The sequence below is a fragment of the Microtus pennsylvanicus genome, chromosome 10 (genome assembly GCF_037038515.1).
Source record: "Microtus pennsylvanicus isolate mMicPen1 chromosome 10, mMicPen1.hap1, whole genome shotgun sequence".
NCBI lineage: Eukaryota > Metazoa > Chordata > Mammalia > Rodentia > Cricetidae > Microtus > Microtus pennsylvanicus.
In genome coordinates, this window is record NC_134588.1 from 46,338,746 (window position 1) to 46,352,257 (window position 13,512).

Sequence of the window (13,512 nt, forward strand, 5' to 3'; positions counted from 1 at the left end):
AGGACTGTACCCTCACACACACTGCTCACACAGGCAGAAGTGGGGGAACTGTGCCCTCACACACACTGCTCACACAGGCAGAAGTGGGGGAACTGTGCCCTCACACACACTGCTCACACAGGCAGAAGTGGGGGAACTGTGCCCTCACACACACTGCTCACACAGGCAGAAGTGGCTTGTCTTTTCTTCTGGCTTCCACAGCAAACCCTTAGAACCACTCTCTTCCTGTACACAGTCTGTTGACAGTTCTCCAGCTCCCCCCTGAGCACCTGAGAGCTCCACCAGGCCTCTCAAACTGAACCCAGGACCTGTCCTCCCTGGGGATTCCCAGTAGACAGCATCTCCAGCAACATAAAGCGAAAACCTCAAGGTCCAAGCCCTTTCTTGAGACTTCTTTTTCCCTACCCCGCTCTCTCACCCACCTATTTATCCCACCCACTCAACGGCTCTCCCTTCATCCCATCCCTAGTAACCACTCTTCATGGGGTAGTCAGGACTCCTCTGAAAGTACAACTGGACCTCTATACACTTCCATCGTATTTGGGAATAATTCCTAAAGTCCTCACTTACCGTCAACACAGTCCTACAGAACCTCCACAGGGCAGGATCCAGAAGCTCCCGGAGTTTAGGCCTTTGCCCGGCATTCCTCCTCCCATGGCTCCCTCTCCTCACCCTCGGCTTTCACTTCGCAAGAGTTTCCTTGCAGAGGCCTTACCCAATTTCCCATAGATATTATCCATTCCTACTCTTTCCACCTCTTATCTCGGATGTTTTCTTATTCACGCAATTCTGGTCACTCCCCCTAACTAGAAAGTATGCCTCTGAGAAGAGAGACCAGATCCAACGTGTTCACCATTTTTCTCTCTGGAGCCTAGAGTATACTGAGTTTCCACTTGGTATCCTCTGAATAGATGAGAAATGAATGAATGAATGAATGAACGAATGAATACACTACTGGCAGCTTACCTTATCCTTCACCAGCCGGTAACAAGCTGGACACTCCTGGCAGCCAGGCCAAGAGCGATTATAGAAATAGTTCTCTTCACATTGGTCACAGCGATTTCCCACAAAGCCTTCCCTGCATTCACAGCGGCCATCGTCTTTACACTGGAGTGAAAGGGACCCTTCGTGGTGGCAGTCACAAGCTACAGAACAAGAGGACAATTAAGACAATTCCCATCTGAACTGGTTGTAACATCATTCTAAGCACTTAGAAAAATTCATTTATGAGATCCTAGATAGGTAAGTCCATTTGGCAGAGAAGACAGACATTTTAAGTTGTAAATTAAAATGTGCACCCTTTGGGGCACACTCTTTGTGTGTGGTGTATGTGTTCATCTGTGCACACACATGCATGTGCCCACAGAGGCCAGGGGTCACCACTGGGTATCTATCCTCCTCTATCACTTTCTGCCTTACTTCTGTCGTTGGTTTTTGAGACAGGGTCTCATTATGTAGCCCTGGGTGGCCTGGAACTCACTACGTAGACCAGGCTAGCTTCCAACTCACAAGAGATCTGTCTACTTTTGCTTCCCGAATGCTGGGATTAAAGGTGTGTGCCACTGTGCCTAGTTCCCAACAACAGGGAAGACTAGCTTGCTAATGAGCTCCAGGGATCTACCTAGTTCAGCACTGCAGGTACAGATGCACAGCTACCTTTTTATGTGGGTGCTGGGGATCTGAACTCAGTTCCTCTTGCTCGTATGGCAAGCACTTTATCCACTGAGCCGTCTCCCCATCACCCTGGGACACAGTCATTACAGAATTACCAGAATGGTGGAGAACGTGCCTCTGAGAAGTGGAGGAAAGGGAAGTGAGGCGAGCCTGGGCTACTCAGGGAAGGGGAAAAAACCCTGTGTGTGTGTATGTGTGTGTGTCTGTGATTATTAAACTAAGTAGTATTCTTTTTCATACGCTTCAGGAATTCCTCTCTACTTTCATCTTTCCATAGCTTGAATTTCTCTAAGAAATAAGAAACCCCAAACGCTAACACTTCTCTTGCATTATTTTTCAGTTTGTTTTCTCACTTTGTTCGCTGAACTGAGTCAGTGGCTTGTGCTGCATTCCACAGGAGAAACGAAGGAATTCAGAACACAAGAACCCAAACTGTTCTGATTTCCAGGCAAGTGTTTATGCCAAGGAGAAGCAGATGTTTATATCCAGCCAAACCAAAAAGGCCCCACGGGTGGAGAGTAAGCACAGTGAGTCAACAAATACTGAACAGAACCCATTACTGTTCCCTTATCTGCAATGATAATGTGATCAATAAACAAGTTTCATGAGGCAGAGTGGGCAAGCTCAGGGCTCAGAAGGAGTTTTTTGTTTTTGTTTTTTTTTTTTAGAAAACAAAATTGCAAAGAGAAGTATAAAAAACTCACAAAAGGTGACATTAACAAGCCGGTCACAAAGGAAATAGAAAAGCCCTTGATTTAGAGTTTTATAATATTCACAGACTAGTCTCCACGATGGCCACACAGGCTATTGGGGTTCTCTCTGTGTTTAGAGCATTAGTTGAAATTGGGAGACATGGCCTGCAAGCCACCATTCTTACGTTTGCAGCCTTCAGGGCCAAATCCGAAGTGGTTGGTCTCACAGCGCTCACAGTGCTGACCAGTGATGCCAGGCTGGCACTCACACTGACCAGTGCGGATGTCACACTGCCCGTTGGTGGAACCCAAAGCATGGCAGTCACACCTGAAAAGAAACACAAGACATTTCTAAGGTAAGGAAAGCAGATTGTAAGCAACATTCTCTATCAAAGGCAGGGTGTTATGGACCATTAGGTGGAATGTTAAGTCCCTAAGGTTCTAGCCCTTTCTGTGAGTGCTGCTCAGGGCTCTTTGGCAAGCCTCACCTGCACCAAGATGCCCCATTCTGAAACCCTACTGGCACTGACCAATAACTGGACAGAGATTCTCAGGTCACAGTCCTGCCAAGTCTGTCTTCTATATCTTCTCATGCAGTGCTTTTCCTATGTAAGGCCCTCAAAAAAATTCCTGAACATCAAGTCAGCCACTAACTGTGACCTGATAAACTGTACCTCTTGTGACACAGACAGAAAAGTCACTTCTCCCCTCCAAAGGCTCCAAAGCCTCACCTCTCACAGCCTTGTGATACAGACAGAAAAGGTCACTTCTCCCCTCCAAAGCCTCACCTCTCACAGCCTTGTGATACAGACAGAAAAGGTCACTTCTCCCCTCCAAAGGCTCCAAAGCCTCACCTCTCACAGCCTTGTGATACAGACAGAAAAGGTCACTTCTCCCCTCCAAAGGCTCCAAAGCCTCACCTCTCACAGCCTTGTCCACTCTGCAGGTTGTAGAAGCCAGGGTCACAAGCACCACAGTCCCGGCCCGACACATGAGGCAGACACTCGCACTGCCCAGTCACGGGGTTACAGCTGCTCTGTTGCTGCACGGTCCCGTAGGGATTGCAGGCGCAGGCTGGGGGGGAAGACAGAGAAAGCAACAGATGCAAATCACCAGGGAGAACAGAGCACAGGTCTTTACGCCTGTGTTGTCAGGTGCAGAAGCCGCCCAGTCACATACAGTGTGTCTGGGTAATCTGGGCAGATGTGCCATCAATTGAAACACACACTGGCTTTGTTGATGTCCAGTGGGAAAAGAATACCCATTTCATTAACAGTTTTCAACTAATTATCAGCTGAAGCAATAAAACGGTGGTTATATTAGGTTAAATGAAACATATTAAAATGAATTCTCCTGTTTCACTTTTTTAATGTGGTGTCTAGCGATCTTAAATTGTGCAAGTGGTTCACACCGCATTTTCACAGGCCAGTACTGCATTTGTGCAAACTTCCGTCAGTACTGAAAGAGACACACGACGAATGCGCACATCAAGGTGTGTGCGCCCGAATCTGACAGTGGCTGACCTTTGCATTTGTCTGCAGGATTGGGAGCCAGGGGGTTGCCGAAAAACCCTTCTTTGCACCGGTCGCAGTAGAAGCCGGCGGTGTTGTAGATGCACTTCAGACACTCTCCTGTCAGGCGGTTGCAGTTGCCAACCGCATTGGGGTCTATGTTGTCGTTACACTGGCATGGACGGCACAGTCTCACGGGCCCATTGCTGCCCAGAGGGTCTCCAAAATAGCCGTCATCACAGAGCTCACATCTCTTGCCTGGGAATGAGAGAATCAGAGGGTAAGGAAGAAAGGCCTGAGGCTCTCCTGCTGTGGATGACCAACGCGGACATACTGTCCAGTCTGGCCATAACATACAGGGCTTGTGCTACACACACAGTGGCTCAACAGTACTGTGCCAGTCCACAGAAGGAAAAGCCAGGTTCACAGCAGCTGTTCATTTAGGAGAAAGCAACACTAGAGCGCTATACAGTTTTCTAAATTCATATTTCCTCATAGGCAGCCTTATCAAGACACCCAGGCTGTGGCCCCAACACTGGGCCAGATCAGTGGAGTGGCCTTGACATACTCATTCAGTAGGATGGTCCCTGGTTTATCTACTTCATTTCAAATTCTCCGACAACCAAGATCACATGTTAAAATTCTTGGTAAATGAGACAGGCTCAGGATTTACCAACTCTGTATTCCCAACGAATAGTACATCCACACAGGCTTTGGATGGACTTGAATAAGACGAAGCACTACTTTTGATGCTTTAAGTTTTCCAAACAACAGGGTGAGCAGGGTCTTTCTTATCTTCTAAAAGGCATACACCATCCCTAGTTGAGCACTGCCAGCCAGTGTAAACTAGAGAGAGAACTCTAAAGGAGAACCAGGTACTGCACACTATCCTATGGGAGCTCTACTGACCAGCAGGAAAAAGGTGGAGCCAGACTCAGGCTCTCTCCACCATGCTCATTGCTCTCCTCCATCCTTTCGTTCCCTGCCATTGTCAGCTCAAGATGGGCTCTTGACATCTATGCAGCCAATAGGGCCTAAATGAGCCTAACATTTCTCAAGCATCTGGTCTATTAATTCTCTAAACAACTGTAGGTGAGCGTCTGCTATGTGCATGGGCACTCTTCCAGGCTGTGAGCGAGTAGGTGTGGTCTCTGCTCCAATGACACTTAGGTTGCAGTTAGGGAGGATCAGCACACACACACAGACACATACACACACACATACACACATACATACACACACACACACACACACACGCACAAGACTTCAATGGGGACAAGTACAACAGCATTAAACCAAACACAGCTGGCTCAAATGACAGTGAAGGCGAAGGCCACTGTAGACTCGGGTGAGACATTGGGATGAGAAAGACGACAGAGAATTCTGCCAGGAAAATACCCATGGAAACGTTCTTGAACAAGGCCACACACAGAAGCAGAACCAACAAACCCAAGTCAGAGCAGGGTGGCGGAAAGAAATCTGGATTTAAACCGAAGTGCTGTTTGTTTGTCTGTGTGCACACATGCCATGGCCTGACCATTGGGATCAAAGGAAAATTAGTGAGATTTGGTTCTCTTTCAACTGTGTGTGATCCCAGGGCTGAACTCGGGTCTGGAGGCTTGACAGCAAGTGCTTTCCTCATCTTAGTTCTTGGAGAGTTCTTACGTGGTACCATCACAGAGCACGGTTACACACATAATCTCAGCACTTGGGAGGCTGAGCCGGGAAGATCACAAACTTGAGGTCAGCCTGGGAGTTTTGGACCCAGAACTACAGAGTAAGATGCCTCAGAAGAGAAAACACTGACAAAGTAACATAATCTGATTCCCTTGTAAAAGGATTATTCCGGCTCCTGCATGAAGAGCCGATCTCAGAAAAGCAGGTGAAGCAGGGAGCCCCATGGGAGAAACAACCTCGGTTGAGAGGCCACGGTGGCTAGACTGGGATAGCAGCAGTAAAGGAAGGAGAGGGAGGGTTGTTTCTAAGAAGTGAAAGAAAGAATCACCAAGTGTAAGCCCAGGGATTTTAGCTTGCACAGGCAGGTCGTGTAATCTAGAGACCACTGGAAAGAGAGAGGGTTAGAACTGGGGAAAAAAGATTTATCTGAAGGTGAACCCAAAGACAAACACATAGGCATCCTCATGAATATTAACCTTCATCAGGTGATGAAAGGAGACAGAGGAGCACGGGACAGAAATCTCAAGGTCCAAATCAGGAGCAGAAGGAGACGGAGCACGAGCAAGGAACTCAGGACCGCGAGGGGTGCACCCACACACCGAGACAATGGGGATGTTCTACTGGGAACTCACTAAGGCCAGCTGGCCTGGGTCTGAAAAAGCATGGGATAAATTCAGACTAGCTGAACATAGCGGACAATGAGGAATACTGAGAACTCAAGAACAATCGCAGTGGGTTTTTGATCCTACTGCACGTACTGGCTTTGGGGGAGCCTAGGCAGTTTGGATGCTCACCTTAGGAGACCTGGATAGAGGTGGGCGGTCCTTGGGCTTCCCACAGGTCAGGGAACCCTGATTGCTCTTCGAGCAGATGAGGGAGGGGGACTTTATCGGGGGAGGGGGAGGGAAATGGGAGGCAGTTGCGGGGAGGAGGCAGAAATCCTTAATAAATAAATAAATTAAATTAAAAAAAAGATTTATCTGAGACTGTAGCTACATGAATCTGGAAAGAAATTAGCACATTCAGTTAGCATGGCTCTCAGGGTTTACTGAAGGGGCTGCAATACCAGGCTAGGTAGAGACGGGGACTCCCGGGATGAAGGTGACAGCCTGTGCTCCAGTGGCATGGAGAGAGCAGCTGCCAGATCACAAGGTTGGAAGAGCTCTTGGGGTTACCTTTCAGAAGCTCAGAACTTCAACTTGGGGTCACCAGCCCTAAGGACCACATCAAGATGGGCCTTGAAATAAAAACTGCCCTCCTCCTCTCTGATCTCAGGTGTACGCTTCTGGCTACCCCAACTCCACAGGAGGCTGGATCTGACGCAGCACACAGGTCTCATGGGGTAGGAAAAGGTGGAGAGCAGATGCGGAGGGCAGAAAGAATGCCTCCAGCCCTTCACGGGGGGGGGGGGGGGGAGCAATGGGCTGTTACTCAGGAGAGGAGGCCCAGGACTGAGGATACGGATTTTGTAATCCCAGGCAGAAGTCTGAAAAGATCTGATCACCTCAGGGAGGACTGTGGATCAAACTCAGATGGAAATCCCCAGCTGAGATAAAGAGGTGACCAAATGGTAAAGGAGAAAAGAGAAGACCAAGGAGAGTGGCAGTTCTGACCGTGGAGGGACAGTCGGCGGGCACTGCCCAGCACGGCCACAGCACTGACTGCTGAGTACTACACCTGACAGACAGAATCAGGGGGCAATAAGCGGAGCCAAGGATACGGGAGGTGAGGTAGGACAGAAAACAGAATGCAGAAGGCAGGAGACTAGGAATGAGGGACCCTCCTGGCCCTGCTGCGGGTAGCACCAGCCTCCCTCAGAGCCATCTCCACGTGAGCACCAGGGTAGCATTCCAGCCACGCTGATAATGCAGTTACTCCACACATGATCTATGCTTCAAAAGCTTGAAACTTGCTTCATAGCAAACTACAACAGAGACACAAGGTAGCCTGCCTTTCATTTTAAAGTTAAAGATCACATTTCAAACCCTGCACTCCTTATTCAGCTTAGAGTGAGTGACACACTGTTCCAGCCCTGGCTCTGTCTTTCTGCCCTTCACAGCAGAGACAAGGGGAGCCAGGGAGGGGTCATGACCAACTCTGAAATACCGAAAGAATGATTTAAAAAATAATTTTAAAACTGCTATTTCACATTAACAATTCCAGACAAGCCTACGCTAAAGGCCAGCTTGGGTTCTCACATTGAGAGAGATGACAGACCCAAAGCCTGGGTTGCAGCCGCAGCCCACCCGTGTCTCACCACACAGCCTTGGACGCGGCCCTCACTGTTTCTACACCTTTCTCCCTCCAAGGTTATGAGGACAGTTGAGGCAGGCCGTGCAAACACCGACAACTCTACCGAACACTGAAGGGGGGGATGAGCAGGGCACACTCACCGGCCGTGCCAGTTGGACAGTGTGTGCACACCACTTCCTTTGTCTTGGGAACAACGGCACAACTTGAGCCACCAGGGCAGGGACAAGGCTGGCAGTCAGAGGAGGTGCCCAGGGTTGAATCTCCATAGTATCCGTCACTGCACTTCTCACAGTGAGGGCCATCTGTATTGTCTCTGCAGTTACAGACACCTATTTTGGGAACAGATAAAGGTAAGTCATTAGGTATGTGACATGTTAATCAATGGGTATCACTACTACTGGCAAAAGGACCATCGGGTCCAGCAGTGGCCTCAGGGCCTTCTCACCTGTCTCGGGGTCACAGGTCTCACTGTGTCCGTTGCAGGTACAGAGCACACATGGGCTGTAAGGTCCAAGACTCGGAGTTTCTCTTCTGTAGCCTGAGAGGCACATCTCACAGAACTGCCCTCCATACCCCACGGGACAGGTGCAGGACTCCACCCAAGTTGCAGGGACTCCAGGCCCAGGACGAGCACTTGCCAAGGTGACGTCATCCAAATATCCAGCACCTGTTTGTGTGTGGGAAAGAGAAACACTGAAGTGCCTTCCAGGGTCCAAATGCTTATGAAAAGCCAGCAACGTGTAAGAGCCAGACCCAAGAGTCCAGACAAAACTGACGATGACCTGATGTCATAACCAGGAATGATAACCGGAAAATAGCATTTAAGACAACCAGGTGGTACAGGATGCTAAGCACACGGAGGAGAGGTATGGCAAATTTATATACACACAGAGAGACTGTATAGCTCTGACAAATATGCAATAACCCCAAAGCCATTATGCCATGTCAGAGTGTGCTTCCTTTCCCATAAGGACAACAAGGCTTACACTGAGTTAGACGATGGTCCACTCATCTAGCAGAAGTTCTAAGGGTATAAACATGGGCTCTGGAGATGCTATCATGTTTCCCTTTAATTCTATTCTACTGGAGTTCTCCACAGACTTTTGCTTACAGTACATTCCTTCCATGTTATGGAGCATTACTTCTGTTTATATAATTCACGTGGAAACTGACTACCTAGGCCAAAGGATACTTACAGTACTGGCTTGAACGTAGCTTTTAGTATGCTTCTGGTTTTTGCCAGTCAGATCATGAGTTATGATGTGCTTCTAATATCTAAACATTCTTACAGCTGCCTGACCTAAAAATACTCTTCTTTCAATCTTGCTCTTACTCCTAAATGATAACTCATCTCTTTTTCTCTCTTGCAGCCAAACTTCAAGAGAATATTCTTCATTTTACCGTCTCATTCAAAATTACCTTTCAGGGAGTCCAGCGATCTTCCTCAGAGCCACTAAGTTTCACCATGGAGCCAGAGCCAACCTCCTCGCCAGAGGCTTCTCAACCCCCACCTAAAACCTGGTGGTGGTCTTATCCTCAACCTCCAATTATTTTCTTCTCCAAATTCTTTTCCTCCCTTGGCCTCAGGGCACAACCCTCCACTGTGTTTCTAGGATTCCATTCCCTTTCTCTGTTTTCTGCCATATTTCTAAGTGTAAAAGTAAATATCCAAAATGTGGACACAATCTACATTTGTAATTCAGACTTCTTCCAAGGGCTCAGATCCGCATTAGCAATTACTCATAAGACATTTTTATATGGACACTCATGCAGAGAGCTCAAAAGCAAGCAAACCCAAGACATCCAAGCTGCAACCTTCATATTACCAAAGGGGAAAAGTCCTCATGAGTAAGTGCTTGAAGGCATATTTTTAAACTTTTATATAAAATTAAAGCCAATGTTCACTGGATAGTATATGATTTCTCATAATTTAGCCAATAGTTCAAATCACTTGATAATTACATGGCAGTAAATAAAAAGAAATGAAGATTAAGCAAGCTGAACCAGACTTTAAGAAAATCTATATATAATGGAATTTCAATTGGCTTATTAATTATAAAGTAATACTGTCACTGAATATTCTCCAGATCCTTGATGATGGTTTCAATGCGCATTTTAATACACAGTTGATAACAGTCTGGACCAGTGTGAACATATCAGAACATGAGTCTTCCTACCTCACCATCTTAATTATTACTAAACTGTATCACAACTTACTCCTCTCACTGTACGTGCCCCGGATCTTGATAGAGGTCAAGTTGTTTAGGAGCTTCTGAAATTCAAAGGGGGAGAGAGTAGGCCTCCAAGGGTAATCTGTTGCTTCATGGAGCCTGGAGAGATATAAAGAGCACATAACCTCTATAAGAAGAGTCTGCAAGGAGGCTGCTCTGCTCAGTGATGCCACTGCAGGCAATACCGACATGCTAACCAAATAAAAGAGAGCATTTCCAGTTTCTCAGACAACTAGAAAAGAGAAGATAAAGGAAGGTTCATCTCAATAACCCAGAAGGTTTTTTTTTTTTAACAGAGAATTTTGATATGTAACCTAGGCTGGCCTTAAGCTCTTGGAAATCCCCTTAACTCAACCTCCAATGGTCTAGGACAACAGGCATGAGCCACTACCTCTAGCCCAGAAGTTTTTCTTTAACATACACCTTGAGGCCAGATCAACTCAGATGAAACAAACAAGAAACCCCCACTTTTTCTTTCTCCGTTGTCAGGTCTGAGTTGACAGAGAGCACCGTCTCACCTGAAGATGTACTTGACAGCAGTCTCACTAGGATAGGAATTGCCCTGGGCGATCAAGGGCACGGAAACTCTCAAGCCAGCTCCCTCAAGCACGAGATCTTCTGCAGAGAGGCGAGTGTCCCGTCTGTCCACTCGGAAGGAGAAGGAGAGGTTCTGCCCATAACTCAGAACCTGGTTACCCAGGAACTTGGCTGAAAGGCAGATATCAGGCTGAGTCAGAATGTGAGACCAAGACAAAGAGAAGCACCCAGACATCCACGTTGCCTTCCGGCCTCACTTACCAGGGGCGACGAAGTACCTAGGAAAGTAACTGTCTGAGATCACGGCGATGTCCTGCCTATCTGAGGACCACTCAAGAGATGCCTCCGAGCCATCTCTCTGTTCCACACGCCACCCATCCTCATCTGCCGGTAGAGAATGAAGACACAGGCACATTTACATGACAAGCATCCTATACGTAAGCCCACAAAATGTGACACTGCACCTTATATAGAGAAATATCATCAATAAAAAATTTTGACTCTAGACCTATATATACGCTATCCCCGAAAGATACATTTTGCTGTATTTTTAATGATACATTTGTAGTCAACTGCTTACTACAGTCAGTGCTCTAAAACCATATGTATGTTTTCATTAAAGGGCCACACAAGGAAAAAAATACACATTAAATAACATCAAACATTTCTAGTATCAAAAACCCTCAAGTTACTGATTCAAAAACTACCCATGTAGCTCTGGTCTCAGAGCTCTAGGGGCCCGAGAGTTGATTCAGGGCTGAATTACCAATCTGAAAGGTGGAGGAGATGTCATAAACACTGTAGCCAGCAGCATTTGTGCACACAGAGGAATGCCCGAAGCAGAAGCAGGGTGTGCAACCCTTAGGATTAGAAGATTCCAGATTAAAGAATCCAGGCTTGCATCTGAAAGAGATGAAGGCAGCATCAGTCACCGGTTTCACCCAAAATCTGACACCTTGAGAACAACAGTTTGAGAAAGATGGAGCTACCTCTCACAGCTGAAGCCTTCAACATTGTCTTTGCAGACACATCTTCCTGTTTCGACATTACATTCATCTGTGCTGCCGGATGGGTTACAGGAGCATGGCCTGTTCAGCAGGAACGGAACACAACAATGAGGAAAGGGACCTACTCTTAGAGCCAACGGCTTTACGTAAAGGACGGAGTGAACTCCTGCTACTTCTATATTTGGTTTCAGAGGAGAATGTTCATTGCCCATGATGAGACCTAACACTGTGCACAGTAACTTCAATCACTAAAACTCTGTACTCTCCAAACCCCAGGGGCATCATCATGGTAGTCTTGAAGCTTGCTGACCATCCCTGCTGGGAAAGTGTTCCCACTTTCCTGCACAGATTCAGGACCAATCTCTGGTTCTGAAAACATTTACCTGCATCCTGCCTCGGTGAGGGAATGGAATCCAGGCTGGCAGCGGTCACACTTGTCACCCATCACTCCTGGCTTGCAGCTGCATCTGCCGTAACTGTCACACTGTGTGCTGAGAGAACCTAAGAGTCAACGAGTTCACGTTCAGTTCCACATCTGGACAGATGGGGACGTAAAACCAGTGTCAAAAGAAACACGAGCAGAAGCTAAAAGCAATACCTGATGGCCAATATGTAATCTCTAGATGCTCAGAGAAAACAAGGACCAAATTCCAAACTAGAGCTCTCTGTAAATCATAGCTTCATGAGCCATAAGAGTTTAGTTTTTTACCTCACTCTCAAACAAAACAGTCCCCAGGGATACACTGTGTACAAAGACCAGTCACCTCTCTGGCCAGCACACATTCCTTAAGATTCTCATCTAGAATTTCACTATACATCGGCACAAACAACAAAATATTAGCCTAATTAAAAAAAAAAAAGCACAAGCGACAAATGTGTCTCTAGACACACACTAACATGCTGGACCCAGCTCATCCCTCTGAGGAGATTAGACTAAACAAAATCATTAACAAGTGGAAGCCTCCCTCAGGCAAAGTTCAGATGGTCTCTATGACCCAGCTGCTAATTATTTACAGAACTACTACTTCTTCTATACACACTAGAAAATGACCTGAAAGTTCAACTTCGTCAGAGTGAAAGAGGCGTGGAGGCAGGACGAGGCATTAGAAGGCGAGAACAACACACACACTGCCGCCCTTAACTGTGCACACACACACTGCCGCCCTTAACTGTGCACACACTCACTGCCGTTCTTAACTGTGCACACACATACTGCTGCCCTTAACTGTGCACATGTATACTGCCGCCATTAACTGTGCACACACTCACTGCCGCCCTTAACTGTGCACACACTCACTGCCGCCCTTAACTGTGCACACGCATACTGCCGCCCTTAACTGTGCACATGTATACTGCCGCCCTTAACTGTGCACATGTATACTGCCGCCATTAACTGTGCACACTCACTGCCGTCCTTAACTGTGCACATGTATACTGCCGCCCTTAACTGTGCACATGTATACTGCCGCCCTTAACTGTGCACACACTCACTGCCGCCCTTAACTGTGCACATGTATACTGCCGCCATTAACTGTGCACACACTCACTGCCGCCCTTAACTGTGCACACACTCACTGCCGCCCTTAACTGTGCACACGCATACTGCCGCCCTTAACTGTGCACACGTATACTGCCGCCCTTAACTGTGCACACACTCACTGCCGCCCTTAACTGTGCACACGTATACTGCCGCCCTTAACTGTGCACATGTATACTGCCGCCCTTAACTGTGCACACGTATACTGCCGCCCTTAACTGTGCACACGTATACTGCCGCCCTTAACTGTGCACACGCATACTGCCGCCCTTAACTGTGCACACACACTGCCGCCCTTAACTGTGCACATGTATACTGCCGCCCTTAACTGTGCACATGTATACTGCCGCCCTTAACTGTGCACACGTATACTGCCGCCCTTAACTGTGCACA

At 47.4% G+C, this 13,512-nt stretch overlaps 1 protein-coding gene across 1 annotated transcript in view; it reads right to left on the reverse strand.

The window, feature by feature from the left end:
• Lamc1 (laminin subunit gamma 1) overlaps positions 1 to 13,512 on the reverse strand; it is a 124,769-nt gene that overhangs the window by 21,518 nt on the left and 89,739 nt on the right. Inside the window, exons 6-17 of the mRNA XM_075988243.1 lie at positions 11,966 to 12,083; positions 11,565 to 11,663; positions 11,342 to 11,478; positions 10,837 to 10,959; positions 10,557 to 10,746; positions 10,025 to 10,137; positions 8,253 to 8,474; positions 7,948 to 8,136; positions 3,890 to 4,135; positions 3,287 to 3,440; positions 2,552 to 2,694; positions 967 to 1,145 (exon numbers count right to left, since the gene is read on the reverse strand). Of these exons, the coding sequence (XP_075844358.1) occupies positions 967 to 1,145; positions 2,552 to 2,694; positions 3,287 to 3,440; positions 3,890 to 4,135; positions 7,948 to 8,136; positions 8,253 to 8,474; positions 10,025 to 10,137; positions 10,557 to 10,746; positions 10,837 to 10,959; positions 11,342 to 11,478; positions 11,565 to 11,663; positions 11,966 to 12,083 (1,913 nt within the window). The remainder of the gene's footprint in view (positions 1 to 966; positions 1,146 to 2,551; positions 2,695 to 3,286; positions 3,441 to 3,889; positions 4,136 to 7,947; positions 8,137 to 8,252; positions 8,475 to 10,024; positions 10,138 to 10,556; positions 10,747 to 10,836; positions 10,960 to 11,341; positions 11,479 to 11,564; positions 11,664 to 11,965; positions 12,084 to 13,512) is intronic.